At 35.6% G+C, this 16,987-nt stretch overlaps 1 protein-coding gene across 23 annotated transcripts in view; it reads right to left on the minus strand.

Moving 5' to 3' along the window:
- Positions 1-16,987, minus strand: part of Ccdc73 (coiled-coil domain containing 73) — a 141,215-nt gene that overhangs the window by 86,927 nt on the left and 37,301 nt on the right. For 8 of the 23 annotated variants that reach the window (XM_074043851.1, XM_074043814.1, XM_074043785.1 and 5 more), the window contains one exon: positions 5,632-5,703. The exons of 2 other annotated variants lie outside the window; for them this stretch is intronic. In XM_074043851.1, coding sequence (XP_073899952.1) covers positions 5,632-5,703 — 72 coding nt within the window. Of the gene's footprint in view, positions 1-5,631; positions 5,704-10,686; positions 10,800-15,043; positions 15,127-16,987 lie in introns of all 23 variants that reach the window. 13 more of the 23 variants (XM_074043819.1, XM_074043789.1, XM_074043800.1 and 10 more) reach the window with 4 other exon arrangements.

Genomic DNA, 16,987 nt, shown 5'->3' on the forward strand with positions numbered 1-16,987 from the left:
TCTCCCTCAATGTCACTACTCAAAGAATGGACATCCCTAATAACCCACAGACACCCATTCTAGCTTATGAATTTTATCCTTAGATTCCCCAAGTGAGAAATATTATATTCTCCTTTGTGATACCACATCCATTAACTTAAAGTTTTACACACACATACATACACACGTATACACACATACTATTCATTTCACTTTTTTTTTGTTTGTTTTTGAGACAGGGTCTTACTGTGTAGGCAAGGTTGGCATCAAACTCAGGACCCCTGTGTTTCAACCTCTTAAGTGCTGGAATTACAGCTGTATGCCCTATGTCCAACTATTTCACTTTCATATATGTTACTCATGTATATATATATACATGATATTCATCTTATAGTTAATATATGTAAGAATGTGAATAGAAAATAGGTTGAAATTAAATATTTTATATCTTAATGGGAAAAAGACCAAATATACTAATGTAGTAAGAAGGACTGAACAGAGTATCTGTCAAACGTTCAAGAAATATTTTGATAGCAACTTCCTATATAAAATACAATCTTTGATCTCTATTTCTAATACATATTGCTCATTGGGAAACTTTTTTTAAGAACTTACTGCTCTTTTTCTATTATCCAAAGAAAGGGAAATCTATGACAATCTTGTCTCTAAGCAATTACTATGATGCAAACTGACTTATAGACATTCTCTCTAAATTAAATTTAGGTTTAATATTGTTTGTTGATAGGCCATTTTTTAAAACTAAAATAGGAAAGCTATCAGGCAGAATACACTGAAACAGTCTCAGTTGACCTCTATATTATGACTCCTTACCAGAAGTAAAATCAGTCAAGATGGCAGAACTTATACTCAGCAAAGCTTGCCAGTTGTCAGTTAACACAAGTTAGCAGTATGAATTTGGAGATGTCCATGATTTTAGAATACTGTAGAAACAATAAGTTTCTAATCTCAGTAGGAATCCCAATTTCAAATGGGCAACAATTTTCAGTATTCTAATGGTTCCTAAGGAGATGGCTATTATACATCTACAATAAAAAGGATAACACAAAGGCCAAATGAAATCTCCTAACTAATCTTTGTAATACATGGTCCCAACCCCCATGGTACTCAAAAATCAAACTCTTTGAGATTAAAAAAGGCTATTTTGAAATGCTCACAACTGGCTTCTATATATGAAAAAAAAACAAACAAACAAAAAACATGACATAAAGTACAAGAGGAAATCTCTTTCAGGACACTCAGGACAGACACTTGGTGGCACCAGAGGACCTTGATGGAACTTCACAAAAATTTTATATGAAATTACCTGTCAGAGCAAGGGTGAATTGGAAACAATACTCAAGTTAGCACTGATGGCAAATTTTACTAAGATTGCTAAGGATGTTCTTGGTGTACATTTTATCTGTGACCAGAACCATCCTAATAAAATTGTTATCCTTGCATATCCAAACCTCAGATTCCACATATATACAAATAGATTTCCTAAAATTAACCCCTGTACTGGATTCTGAATGCGTTCTCATCATTACTTACTTCATTTCAGGATGGACTGAAACTTCTTGCCAAAGAGCTACTGTTCTAAAGGTAGAAAAAAAATTACTTGATTTTGTGTGTCCAGCCTGAGGATTTCCAATGACAGAAGCACTTATTTTACTGGAACTGTTATTAGAGAACTTTACAAAGGCTTGCATTTATTTAGAAACTCATTGCTTCCATCATCCTCAATCTTAAGGAAAACTAGAGAAAGTTAATGGCATTTTAATCTTTTACTCCTATGCAGACTATATTCTCCTACACTCATTGGCTTGAACCATACAAATTTGTTAGAGGTTGTTGTATAAAATTGGCCACTTCTCCCCCGATGTGAGGCATCTCCTTATTTAAACAAACTTGGTAAAGTACTCCAAGGGATTCATGAAATATGCTTCATAGACTTCTCACCAATAAACACAAATTCCATTTCCTCTACATAATCTAAAACACAGAGAAAATGTTTTCTGTAATTGACCCTAGAGAGAAAACAAAACACCTTAAACCATGTTGGAAAATCTTTTATCAGGTTCTTCAACTGCTCATGCACTATCTGAACTCCAAGGCCTAGATCCTTGGGTTCATATGTCCTAAACCAACAGATACTAGATTTTACTCTCTAATACCTGGAGTACCATTCCACCATGAGATTTAAAACTATAGAAGCTTAAGAAAATTTCAGAAATAGACTGTCTTCAGAAACAGTTTCTGCCCAAGAAGGCAACTATATGATAGATAACCTCTACCCAAGACCTACAGAGTGAGATCTATTATCAGAGATCAACAACTATAACCTATAGACCAAGTCTGAGCAAGTGTTTTTGTATGACTGGTGAACTAAAAATGGATTCTATATTTTTAAATGGCTAAAAAGAAAAAAAATACTTCAAGTCACTTGAAAATCGTATGAAATGTCAGTGTCTACAAAATTTTGTTAGAACACAGATGCACTTATTCATTTTAAGTATTGCCCCATGGCTGCTTTCACACTACAACTACAGAGTTAAGCAGTTGTGACAGAGACTATATGGTCCACAAAACTTGAAATATTTGCCATATGGCTCTTTACAAAAAAAGCTCACTGACCCTCAATCTAGATAAGCAGAGCCATAGTTCATAATGTTTTGATTTGCGGGTTTTTGTTCTTTACTTTTCTATATATTTTGTTTCCTCTTAACAATCCAGAATCTTGTGTGATGGCACACACCTGTAATCCCAGCACTTGGGAAGTAGAGGTAGGAGGAGAATCAAGTTCAAGACCAACCTGGGCTACATAGTGAGTTCCAGGCCAGCCTGGGCTGCATAGTAAGACACTGTCTCAACAAAACAAAACAAACAACATAAAATCCAAGTAATCCAGAACCTTAAATGAGAAAACATGTATTATTTCTAAAACTTGATCATTTCCAAAGTCCTTATCCTTAATACTGGTCTCTGCATTCTTGACCACTGTATGGTGTAAGTTCAATAATGGGCTGAAATTTGATTATGAGTTGGGGATGGCCTCTCTTCTATTGGTTTATTTTGAGTATTCTTGGCTACTGCCTTAGGAGTGATCAACACTCCTAAGTACTTTACCATGTCGGTATGTCTGAATTTGTCACTTCTAGAATCTTAAATATTATTGTATAGGTACTGCCATGTCAAACAATACAACAAATGATCAAAAATGGAAAGGGGGCTGGAGAAGTAACTCAGCAGTTCAGTGTTTGCACAGCATGCATGAGATCCTGGGTTTGATCCCCAGTACCAAAAAAGATAGGAAAAACATTTATATATATATATATATCATAAGCAGCCATCACCAGAAATAACCATATATGTTATTGTGACTCTTCATAAAACATACATCAAAGTAGCAAAAGAAAAAAACAAAACAAAACAGAAAGCAGCATAGACCTTGATTGATCACATCTTAAATAATAGTAGGATCAGCCAAGAGAAGTGGCTTAAGTCTGTAATCATAGCTACTTGAGAGACAGAAATAGGGAAGATCATGGTTTGAGGCCAGACTAGGTGAAAAAGTTCACAAGACCCCATCTCAACCAATTGCTGGACACAGTGGCATGTGCTTTTCATCCCAGATAGATGCAGAAGCATGAATAAGAGGATCATGGTCCAAGCCAGCCCAACACAAAAAGCAAGACCATATCCAAAAATTAACTAATATAAAAAGGGCTGCCGGCATGGCTCAAGTGCCAAGAGTGCCTGCCTGGCAAGCATGAGGCGCTAAGTTCAACTTCCATACTATAAAAGAAAAAAAAAAAAACCAGACTCTTCTCCAGCTCAGGCTGAAGAAGCAAAAGGGCCTGAGAACTAAAACCATCTGCATCAATAGGACACAACTCTCAGTACTAAGAACTGAGAAACCTGTACAACAAGACTTAGCCTTTTGTTCCAGGAATCTTTGCTCAGTAAATATAAGACCATAAAAGCAAATGAAATTAATCAATGTTTGTTTCAGGACATTGCTGCAAAAGAATTTACCTGAGACAATAGTTTACTTGGGTAAATACCTAATTTATCAAACAATAGTTTATTCTCAAAACTAGCTTTGAGATCCTCATGTTGCTATATTCACCTCTCCTAAAATACTATAGCACATAATTTGCCCAATTCATCAATGCCCTGCCTTAGAAAATCTCTCTAAAGTCACTTGAGCCCAGATCCTATAACCCTCTCCATATTAAAATTCTGACCTGTCCCTTTGAAACATTGAGACTATACAGTATTCTCACTGCAAAGAGTTCTAATAAATCCATCTGCTTTTTAACAGTTTACTTAATATTTTGAGGAACCCAAAAAGGCACTTCTAATTTACACTGCCAAGAATGTATAAAAGTTAAAGTAGTATAAGAATCTGGCTTCCTTCAAATGAAACCAGCTCTAATTCTATTTACTGAATAGTCGATTCTTCCTTGTTTTTTGAAAGCTACTTTTATCACTCACTAAATTATCTTATGTGTTTGGATCTACTTCTACCCTATTATGATCTGCTGAATAACTATTCATAGACATGACCAACCTATTTTACTTAGTGTAGGTTTATTAAGTGTGACTAGATCATCTCGTTTCTTTTCAAAACTTTCCCAGTCACTCTTGCATGTTTAGTACTACATAAATGTTAGAATCAGCCTAATTACTCCCAAACGTGTTCTTGGTAATTTAAATTGGATTATATTAAACTTACTTAAGAATTGAGATAAATGTATACTGCTGATTCTTCCTATCCAAAAAACAAGATATAGCCAGTGCTGATGGGCACAGCCATAGTCCCAGTTACTCGAAGGTTGAAGTAGGAGGATCAACTGAACCCAGAAATTCCAGATCAGCCTGGGCAATACAGCAAGACCCCATCTCAAAACAACAACCAAAAATAAATAAATAAACAGAAATAAGGTATGACTTTACATTTTTAAATCTATTTTGAGCTTTAGTTTATTCTTAGGATTTGCTTGTTTTTTTCTCTCCACAGATAGGTCAGTAGCTTATCTGTCCCTCATATAACCCAACCCTGGTTTTGCTCCCATGTTCTGTAGATTCTAATTAAGTCTAAACTCTGTCATTTGAATTGATTCTGGTATGCTAACTCTGTTTCAAAATTGCTAAAGGAGAAAAAAAGAAGCCATTATTATTCACCTCTCCCTCTTTTAGCAGAAAAGATTACTGTGATCGAAAAGCATGAGAAGCACTATCATAAATACTTTAATATAGATATAGGAAAAACTCACAGCTAATGCTGTTTTTTTTTCTGTTTGATCATATTATACAACACCACTCTGGAAAAAAAACATCGTACTAATTCTGAGGTCCCAATGCTTTCAAAACATTCTCATTCCTCCATAACATACTATAATATGTTCCTTAGATGTAAAGTAGAAGTTTTCAGTTATCCTCAGTGTTACATCAAAAAGTCTACATAAAAATTTTATACTCAGTTTAATGAAAACCCAAGTATCATCAACAGTGTTAGTCTTGAGGCTTTGTTTCAAATAATACACTACCCCTGAATACATTAGGAATTTTAAAACTAATTTTACAGTAAGAATTACAATATATTTTAAATGTAAACTAAAATGCTAATCATAGGGGGGAAATACTCACCTTTTGCCATTTAAGTTCTTGTGTCTCCATAGTAATTTTATCAATCTGCTTTTCATATTGAGTTTCTGCTTCCTAAGTCAAAAAGAGAAAGTGTTATGAAAAATAGAACTTCAAGACATTCAGTTCCAACTCCTTCAAGAGAAACAGGAATGGTAGCCTCATACTCACAAAGAAAAAGCTGGAAAAAAATGTAAAATGAATGGATAAATCCATCAGAGAACCAAAGCCCCAGATCAACTAAGTAATCCAAAATCCAGGTAAAGACAGGTGTCTGCAGAGAGAAGCATATCTCCAGCATTTGTTTTTCTGGGACACAAGCCACTGAGTACTGGTAAGAATATTCAGGTAAAAGTCCTTGATAAACAGTTAAGGGCAAAATGCACTCTACTGTAAGAATATAGATCCACCACCAGTCTTTGAAGTAAGATTTGTACCTTTTTTGCATGCTTTTCTTCTGGGAAACCACCTGGAGCATACAGGAAAAGTGAGGAAGACTACTGAGAAAGTTTTTGCTTCTGGAATTTGCTATGAAGGGGAAAAACAGTCACAAGTCTATTTCCTCTCAGACCAAAACCATTGATCTGCAGGGGAAGAGCAACCAAGAAAACAGTAGAAAACTGTGCAGATGGCAAAGAAGACCAACAACATCACTGAAAATGTTATCTAGACAGATAGGTGTGTTATCTCCTCTGTAGGACAAAAGCCTTTATCTACAGGGAGAAGTACAATAAAAACTATAACTTTCCTTGTACTTGTAGAAACACTCTGCAACTGGGAGGAGGCAGATCAAGAAAACAAAACCATAGCTGGGGCAAAGGGAGGCAGGAATGAATGCTAGGTCCAACATTACATTTGAAGGAGGGACCAGAAAACTTGTGTCAATCTCATCCTAAGGCTCAGCTTCACCTGAGGCCTAATGAAGATATCACAGACTGCCCTTCCTCCCACCACCACTACACTAACAAGCAGTAATTTAAAAGAACAGGGAGATTCAACTAGGAGAACTGCAAAGACACAGTATCTCTAAGAAGCAGAATAAAGGGAAGACCAGAAAAGTCAAATGGGGAGCCCCACGCCAAGCAGAAGGCAGTCATTTAGAATCATTCTCCAGTATTGTTTAAAATAATGTAATACTGAACTAGCCCACACCATGTACAAAAGGCATCATTAGAGAGATTTGAAGCTTCTGATAAAAACCTCAACAGGCAGTGCTGAAAACTGCCAGGCTGAGTGTTGACCATGTGCCTCACAAACATAAACAGCCCTTCTGCAAAGACTAGAAGGGTTTTGTTCTAAGTATTTAAGGAAATCTCTGTCAAATCACTAGCTGTTCATGAAATTAATAGAACAGCAATTTCAATGGCCACATAGGAAAGATCTACAGACTTTACAAATTAATTCAGACAAGTCACTAAACAAACAATAATAAGCAACCCTAGAAAGGGGCAAGAATTGGTTTTTAGAGTTGCTGTATATCCAAAACATACAATTTTCAACAAAAATTCACAAGGCATGCAGAGAATTAGAAAAGTGCTACCCATTCACAGAAAAAAAAAAAAATTACAGAAACTGCCCTCAAGAAAGTCCAGACGCTGAACTTACTACACAAAGGCTTTAAATCAACTGCTTTAAATGTGCTCAAAGAACTAATAGAAACCATGGACAAAAATACTCCAGTCATTAAAAAAGTAGTAAGAGAATGCTAAAAACAAGTTTAGTTTATACTCATAAATTTGACAACTTAAGAGAAATAGTCTAATTCTTCAAAAGTCACAAACTTCCAAAACTCAACTAAGATGATCTGACTCCCCTATAACCATTAAAGAAATTGAATTTATAATTTAAAAGCTACCCAAAAAGAAATCTCTAGGTCTACATGGTTTCACTGAAGAATTCTGACAAGTATTTAAAGAATAATTAACACCACTTTATAGTGTCTTCCAGAAAAAAAAGTAGAGAAGGGAACACAGCCCATTTCATTTTATGAGGTTTACCATTATACTAAAATCAGACAAAAATATGATGAAAAGAGAAAACTCAGGCCAACATCGTTCACAAATTTTAATGCAAAAATCTTTAATAACATATTAACATATAGAACTCAACAATGATTCAACAATGTTGAATCAATCAGTGGAGTTTGCCACATCAATATGCTAAAGAAGAAAAATGATGTATCAATTTGACAAAACCCAAAACCCACTTATGATAAAAAAAAATTTTAACTCTCAGCAAGTTATGAATAAAGGAAATTACCTTTACTTTTGTAACAAGCATTTACAAAAGCCTTACATTTAACATATTTGATGGTAAAAAACTGAATTTTTGTTTTAGGATCAGGAACAATACAGGGATGTCTACTCCCAACTGCTCTTATTCAATGCTGAAAGTTCTAGTCACTGCAATAAGGCATAAATAACAAAGGAAGAAATAAAACTGTCTGCATTTGCTGGTAAGTGAATGTACAGGAAATCTACAAAATAGTCTCCCAGAACTAGTGGGTTCAACAAGACCATGGTGAATCCAAGCACTGAAACCAAATTTGGTGCTCAAATCCCTATTTGGTTTTGTGTGTTTTTGAGACAGGTTCTTGCATTGTAGCCCAGGTTCACCTCAGCCTCTTCAATGCTGAGGTTCCAGACATGTGCCACTGAACTGACTCCCAATGGAACTTCACTTTGACCAATGTCTTTCACAATAATCAGATAAAGTATGTTTTCTTTCATTACCATCAGTTCGGTGATTAGCACAAGAGACTACTTCCCTAACCTATCTATCTGTAACATGTCACGAACTGCCAATAAGCAAACTAATCAGTGATAAGAATAAGCCTGAACAAATAATGATCTTTTTTTTATTAAGGTTTGCAAAAGTGAGAAGTATTTGGTGATATGGCAATTAAGAGCAGATGTGTGTCATTTGGTCACACACCTTCACCACCAAAAAAGTGTCCACTAGTCTTCAGTTGTCCATCTGTTACATAAACCTCCACTAAATCAGTTTCCAGGAAATCTGGCCCTTTTAGGACAAGATGGTCCTCCATCTTCCAATCAGCTAGCTCATGGTAATAAAAGTTCATTCTCTGGCATGCCTTGCATCTCAACTAATTGGCTTCGTCATGCAGCAAGCAGACCAACCGTTTTGAACTGAAAACAAGATAAAAGATAAACACAAAAAATTAATTGTTTCTATACACTAATGATTACCATGTAGAAAACAAAATTAAAGATAGAATTTATAGGGCTGGCAGAGTGACTCAAGAGGTAGAACACCTGCCTAGCAAGCCTGAAGCCCTGAGTTCAAAACCTGGAACCACCAAAATAAAAAAATAATATATAGTCATGCCATAGAAAATGAAATACACTTTAAAAAAACATTCACTTAAAAAAATGTACAGAATGTTTGATAACACACATAACAAATATGGATTAAATACATGCCGAGTGAAAGTTCCCTGACTTAAAAGAGTATATAGTGTATGGTTTCACTTACATGAAATGTTAAAACAATCAAAACTAAACTGAGTGTGAAAAAATTATTAAAACAGTGGTTGCCTCTTGAGAAGAGGGACAGGATATGCCTATGAAAAGGCATAAGGGAATTTACTTTCTAAAGGGGTTGGCAGAAACATTTTATATTTTGATAAGTGTTTGCATTATGCAAGTATATGCATCTATCAAAACTCATTTAATGTATAGCTAATATTTATACATTTCATTGTATATAAATTTTAGTGTAAAGAAAAAAAGGGGTGAACTCTGCTTAACAGTAGGCATTCTGAAGTGTTCAGTAGCAAGTATACTGATGCTCTGAAATCATATAATAATGAAGTAAAAAAAGGGATAGAATGGGGTAAATATGATCAAGATATTTAGTGTGCATGTATGAAAATGTCACAACGAAACTCATTATTTTGTACAATTAGTATATGATAATAGCCAGATGGTGGTGGTTCACACCTGTACTGAGGAGGCAGAGATCAGGAAGATCACAGTTCAAAGCCTGTCCAGGCAAATAGTTGGATAGATGTTATCTCCAAAGTACCTATCACATAAAAAGGCTGGTAGAGTGGCTCATGTGGTAGAGCACCTGCCTAGCAAGTAAAAAACTCTGAATTTAAACCCCAGTACCACCACTCCCCCTCAAATATATTTATGCACATATATGATAATAAAAAAGAGAAAGAAGGATAGATAGGTAGTAATTCAAATACAGTAAAATGTTAATAGTATATGAATGTTCACTGTAAAATTCACTCAGTTTTGCTCTATGTTTGATAATTTTCTTAACAAAATGTTGGGAGAAATAAAAAAGAAGTTAACAGATGAAATATGTGCTTTTTTAATTAAATACTTTCCTGATGACTCACTTATGTGTTCTTTGCTTTATTACATAAACATATACATACATTAACACAGATAAATACACATGATTTGTTACTTAAAGACAGAATTTTATGAAAGTTGTCTCATTCAGAATGTTTTCAGCAGCAAGTAACAACAAAACCCAATTCACAATGGCTCACGGAAGTTATCTCACACAAAAAGGAATCTAAAGGTAAAGCACTTCACAGATTATTTCAGTGGCTCACTCAACAATAACAAGAGGTATAATTCTGGCCATCTTTCCATATTCCCATTATTGAAGTGATTTTCCTTAGGCTTTCCAGCCCCCTCAGGGTTGCAGAATTCCCACAATGGCAGGCATTAATGATAGACAGGAGAGAATCTTTCAGTAGAAAAAGTGCATTTTCTCTATATAATGAAACCTTTCCCAGAAGCTTCTCAACACAAATCCACTGCCATCACTGGGTTAACTTGCCCACTCCGAAACCAGTACTGGCAAGGAGAGTACAGTGGACCTTCACAAGTGATCAAGACTAATGAGGATTTATCTGACTCAAACTGATGAGAAAGTGAACCTTAAAGCACAATCAGGATTTTTCCTACATAGAAAAAGAAAAGAAGTACATACCAACATTTATGCTACATGATAAATAAAGTGAGGAGAGATTAGAATCTCTTCCAGTAATACATATCTGTAACTAAAACTTACTTGGTGGTGGAGAGGTACACGCCTGCAATTCCAGCTACTCGAGAGGCTGAGACAGACAAATTTCAAATTCAAGGTCAGCCTGGGCAACAAACACACAGCTAAAAAAAAAAATACTGAAAGAAAAATGTATGTATATACATTTTTGGTAGGTGGGAGGAAAGTACATATAACACACATCTCTTCCGAAAGCAGTTGGATTAAAAATGGGCAAGATACTGATTTCATGTAGGTCTTGTTACACACCGAATTTTTAGTGGCTAGATTCTAAGATCTTACCACAATCCATATATCAATTTAAGCACTTTTTAATGTATTGACTAATCCAGAAGATAATTTTATATTCTTACTATTATTATTTTATAGATGAAGAAACTGAGGGTAACAACAGGCTAAATAACTTGGTTAACGTCATAGCAGAGGTAAAAAGTTTGCTTTGGTATTTGAGATAGGATCTTGCTATGCTGCCCAGGCTAGTCTGGAACTCCTAGGCACAAGTGAACCTCCAGCCACACCCTCCTGAGTAACTGGGACTACCAGCAGGTACCACCATGCCAGACTCCAGAACCCATTTTTGAGCCCAGATTATGTGTATCCAGAGTCTCTTAAATATTGAATTAAATTATCTTTAAAAGATTGTGGATGCAGTAGAGCAATATAGACTTCTGTTATATATGCCTCTCCTTCAAAAACTTCAGAGTTTAATCTTCTAATCTGAGCTAGAAAACCATTGAAAGTCAAAGGTGAAACTATGTTAAATATACAAGTACATTCTGATTTTTGGTAAAACATTTCTAGAGAAAAAATGAAAAATATCTGCATGAAAAACAAAAGAATTTGAGAACTGCTGCAATGGTTCAAGTCACAGAGTGCTTGCATAGCAAATGCAAGATCCTAAATTCAAGCCCTATTTTTTAGTAGTCCTGGGGATTAAACTCAGGGCTCATGCTTGCTAAACCAGGGTTCTACCACATGAGCCATACCCCCAGTCAGGAAAGAGATTTTTTTTTTTAATGAACTTTTAAGCTATCCCATGAATATCAGAGATATTTATCTTGAATATTGTTTAGCAAATCAAACAAAAAAACTATCTGGAAGAGCTCTTAGTATTTTGTTAGACAACCTAAGAAACAGTTGAGCAATTTTGTAGGAGATAGATATGAGTTTGAAAAGAAGAGTGAAAGTACCTAGTTACAGTTTGGGCTTCTTGAACAAGTGCCTGCTATAAGTTCTATGTCCCTAAATCTTTTCAAGGTTAAGAACTGAAGAGGTCTTACCAATACACAGCCCATCTTGTAAAACTACAGCCTGAAGCAAGCACTTTAAAAAAGGATGTCACTTTCTAAAGGTTATAAAGAGTAAATAAGCCATCAAATTACTCCTCTTTTATTGTTTTTGTAAAAAACACTTAAATCCTTGTAGTCCTAAGGCATCTAATAAAAAATAAACACTTTTAGGGTTCTATATTCTAAGCTACTTTATTGAAATTAAAAAAGGGATTTTCTTACTAAATTTAACGTATTTTTCTCATTGACAATTTCATAGGATTTTTATTAAAAACTTTAAAAATCTGCTTGAATATAGAAAATGAATATAAATGATAAAAAGATAAAATATGAAATGAAACATAATAATTCTTATAGAAAGCATAAAGTTAAATTAAAATCCTAATATAGTAGAAGTACATGCTAATGTTATTTTTGGCAATGTGGCTAACACCTATTTCATCAATTGTCCATGCAGAATATATTCTATAAATCATATAATCAGAAAGGGGTATGATTCTACTCATTAGTAATTCCACTAATTTTATGGGATACTAAAGTGCTACTTGTTATTTACCACAAGTTATTACCACTAACTGCCCAGTTTTCCCTCACAATTGCTTCAGCAAATCATTGTTACTTTAGACTATCCAAAACTCTTTATTCTTCATTTAAAATTCAAGGATTTGTTCCTGTTTAGATATTTAACAAATGTGTCATTTTTCTAAACTACCATAATACTTTGCTTATGATTTTATTATGATACATAATACACACCATGTGATGGTACAGTTATCAATTTGCATGGAATGTTGTGCTATTAAATTTTCAGTTCTCTTCAGATACAGACTGAGAAATGGTTTATAAAAGGTTATCAAATGAAAGCCTATTTTGATAGTCTAGAAGCCAGGTAAAGATCTTTTATTGCCTTTATCAGGAACAGAGTCTAACTTCTATTGCACACACTATGGATCCAATATAAACTATTTTGTTGACACAGATCTTTACCATTCCATTAACATTACTAATTTAGATCCATGAGAAAAAATTAATAATGTTCACACTTTCATAAATTACAGTATAGTTAAGTAATGGAATACAATTAAGGGAGTTTACATTTTTTCTTTGACTTTATTTTCACGTCTATTATGTTTTGCTTATTTTGACCAAAGCCACTAGAATATTTAAGCCTTTACAGCACAATCTTACTTTTTTTTTCTTTTTTTTTTATTGTTTTATTATTCATATGTGCATACAAGGCTTGGGTCATTTCTCCCCCCTGCCCCCACCCCCTCCCTTACCACCCACTCCGCCCCCTCCCTCTCCTCCCCACCCCCTCAATACCCGGCAGAAACTATTTTGCCCTTATCTCTAATTTTGTTGAAGAGAGAGTATAAGCAATAATAGGAAGGAACAAGGGGTTTTGCTGGTTGAGATAAGGATAGCTATACAGGGCATTGACTCACATTAATTTTCTGTGCGTGTGTATTACCTTCTAGGTTAATTCTTTTTGATCTAACCTTTTCTCTAGTACCTGGTCCCCTTTTCCTATTGGCCTCAGTTGCTTTAAGGTATCTGCTTTAGTTTCTCTGCATTAAGGGCAACAAATGCTAGCTAGTTTTTTAGGTGTCTTACCTATCCTCACCCCTGCCTTGTGTGCTCTCGCTTTTATCATGTGCTCAAAGTCCAATCCCATTGTTGTGTTTGCCCTTGATCTAATGTCCACATATGAGGGAGAACATAATATTTTTGGTCTTTTGGGCCAGGCTAACCTCACTCAGAATGATGTTCTCCAATTCCATCCATTTACCAGCGAATGATAACATTTCGTTCTTCTTCATGGCTGCATAGAATTCCATTGTGTGTAGATACCACATTTTCTTGATCCATTCGTCAGTGGTGGGGCATCTTGGCTGTTTCCATAACTTGGCTATTGTGAATAGTGCCGCAATAAACATGGATGTGCAGGTGCCTCTGGAGTAACAGTCTTTTGGGTATATCCCCAAGAGTGGTATTGCTGGATCAAATGGTAGATCGATGTCCAGCTTTTTAAGTAGCCTTCAAATTTTTTTCCAGAGTGGTTGTACTAGTCTACATTCCCACCAACAGTGTAAGAGGGTTCCTTTTTCCCTGCATCCTCACCAACACCTGTTGTTGGTGGTGTTGCTGATGATGGCTATTCTAACAGGGGTGAGGTGGAATCTTAGCGTGGTTTTAATTTGCATTTCCTTTATTGCTAGAGATGGTGAGCATTTTTTCATGTGTTTTCTGGCCATTTGAATTTCTTCTTTTGAGAAAGTTCTGTTTAGTTCACGTGCCCATTTCTTTATTGGTTCATTAGTTTTGGGAGAATTTAGTTTTTTAAGTTCCCTATATATTCTGGTTATCAGTCCTTTGTCTGATGTATAGTTGGCAAATATTTTCTCCCACTCTGTGGGTGTTCTCTTCAGTTTAGAGACCATTTCTTTTGATGAACAGAAGCTTTTTAGTTTTATGAGGTTCAAATTTTTCTTTCCCAATTTTTCATGAACAAAGTCAGTCATTTAGTCAAAATTTACCCTACACTACAGGAGATTATGTTAAATGACCAAAAAGGAAAGAAAAAGAAAGAGAAAGAGAGAAAGAAGAAGAGAAGGAGAAAATTGATATGAATCTAAAAGAGATATAGTATTGGAGTTTGTTGACACAGGCTTTAAAATTTCAGTTCAAGGTTAGCCTAGGTAAAATGTTCACAAAATCCCATCTCAACTAACAGCTGGGTGTGATGGCATGCACTTGTCATCCTTGTTACAAAGGAAGCTGAGATCAGGAGGATTGCAGTTCTAGGCTGGCTAGGCAAAAAGTTCATGAGATCACCCCCCAGTCTCAACCGGAAAAGCTGGGTGTGGTGGCCCACACTTCTCATCTCAGCTACTGGCAAGAAGCATAAATAGAATGTGGTTTAGGCCTGCCCAGGCATAAAACAAAACCCTAGCTCAAAAATAAGCTGGGAAAAGTGGCTCAAACCTGTAATTCTAGCTACTCAAAAAGCAGAGATTGGAAAGATCATGGTTTGAGGCCAGCCCAGGCAAAAAGTTTGCAAGACCCCAACTCACCAATGACTGGATGCAGTAGTACATGCCTGTCATCCTCAGGTTCGCAGAGAAGCACAAATAAGAGGATTGTGGTCCAGGCCATCCTGGGCATAAAAGAGAGACCCTATCTCAAAAATAACCAATACAAAAGGGGGTGACAGAGTGGCTCAAGTGGTAGAACACCTGTCTAGCAAGCACAAGGCCCTGAGTTCAATCCCTAGTACTGCCAAAAAAAAAAGGGTGGGGGAGGAGGAAAAAGGGGCTGGAGGCCCCGTCAAGCAGAAGAGCATCTGCACAGCAAGCACAAAACCCTGAATCTAAACCCCACTACTGACTAAATAAATAAATAAATAAAATATATGTGATGATGTGCTCAATAAACTAATGACAAAATGAGTATCAGAGCTGGTCATGGTGGCTCATGCCTGCAATCCCAACGCTAGGGAGGCTGAAGCAGGAGGATCCTGAGTTCAAGACCAGCCTGGGTTACACAGCAAGACTCTTGTCTCATAAAACAAAAAAGAATTTCAGAGGAGGACTGAAATTATAAGACATTAAGTGATTGAAACTGTATAGAGTATATTATCAGACATAGTAGAACTTAGCCAAAAATCAATTTTTAAAAGTTAATATTAAGTGAAAGAAAATTCCCAAATATTTTCATTTATTTTTTGTTTATTTGTTTTGTGTTGAGATGAGATGTTGCTATTTTGTGAAGACTAGTCTTGAAATCCTAGCCTAACAGATCCTCCTGTCTTAACCAACAAGAGGTGGGAGGAGAAAAGGGGACAGAAGGAGGAAAATGTGATTAAATGTACACTGTAGGCATGTATGAAAAATTAATAATGAACCCCATTTAAAAAACTACAAGAAAGATAAAAAGAGGGTAGGAGGAAGAGGTTGTAAGAAAAAGTAATAGGTAAATATGATCAAATTATGGTTTATGCATAATGAAACCCGCTACATTGTACAATTAATATGCACTAATAAAAAAGTGAAAAAAAGTTTGCACCAGAAAGGCTGAGGATAGCTTGGGTTACCAGATGCAACAGAAATGCTGCCTATACCCATGCACAGTAAGTGGCTAAAACGACGAACTACACATTTCATTCAATATAAATTTTATATTAAAAGAAAAAATATAAACTAATATTGAACTCTATTTAATAATATGCATACTGAAATAATTTCTAACTCACCTGAAAATGCATCAAAAAATAAATCAATGATGTATAGATATATATGAAATCAAGTGCAGAACCTAGGTGACAGATATACTAGATTCCCACTACTGCTTTAACAAATTACAACAAACTTAAACAACTCAATTTACTCTGTTACAGCTCGGGAGGTCAGAAGTAGTCTGAAGTGTCTGTAGGGTTGCAGACCTTCTGGAGCCTCTGGGGGAGAATCCAAAGACTTCCTCTTTCAGCATCCACCTACCTTGGCTACCAAGCCACTCCTTGGCTTGTAGCCCCTTCCTCCAGTAGCATAACATCTTCAAATCTATTTCTGATTACAAACCCTATTTTCATCATCAGATTTCTTTCTTTGACTCTCTGCTTCTCTTGTCCTCAACTCTGATTCTGTTGTCACCATCTTCTAAGAGTCTTTGTGAAGAGCTAGACATAACAGCACATGCCGGTAATCCCAGCACTCAATAAACTGAGGCAGGAGAATGGTGAGTTTGAGGCTAGCATGGGCTATACAATGTGACCCTGTCTCAAAAGAAAAAAGGGAGGGGGGAGGGAAACAACAAAAAAAAAGAACCTTTCTGATTATACTAGTTCTACCAAAATAATGCACTCCATCCAAAAATCCTTAATCACAACTACAAAGTCTCTTTTGCCATATATTCTAATACATTTACTGGTTTTCAGGATTAGGATGTGGATATCCTTAGGTGCTATTAGTGGAGATACCACAGTAGATACATTGGTGCTTGTTTTGAAATTGTCTCAATTA

This window comes from Castor canadensis, chromosome 1 (assembly GCF_047511655.1).
Source record: "Castor canadensis chromosome 1, mCasCan1.hap1v2, whole genome shotgun sequence".
NCBI lineage: Eukaryota > Metazoa > Chordata > Mammalia > Rodentia > Castoridae > Castor > Castor canadensis.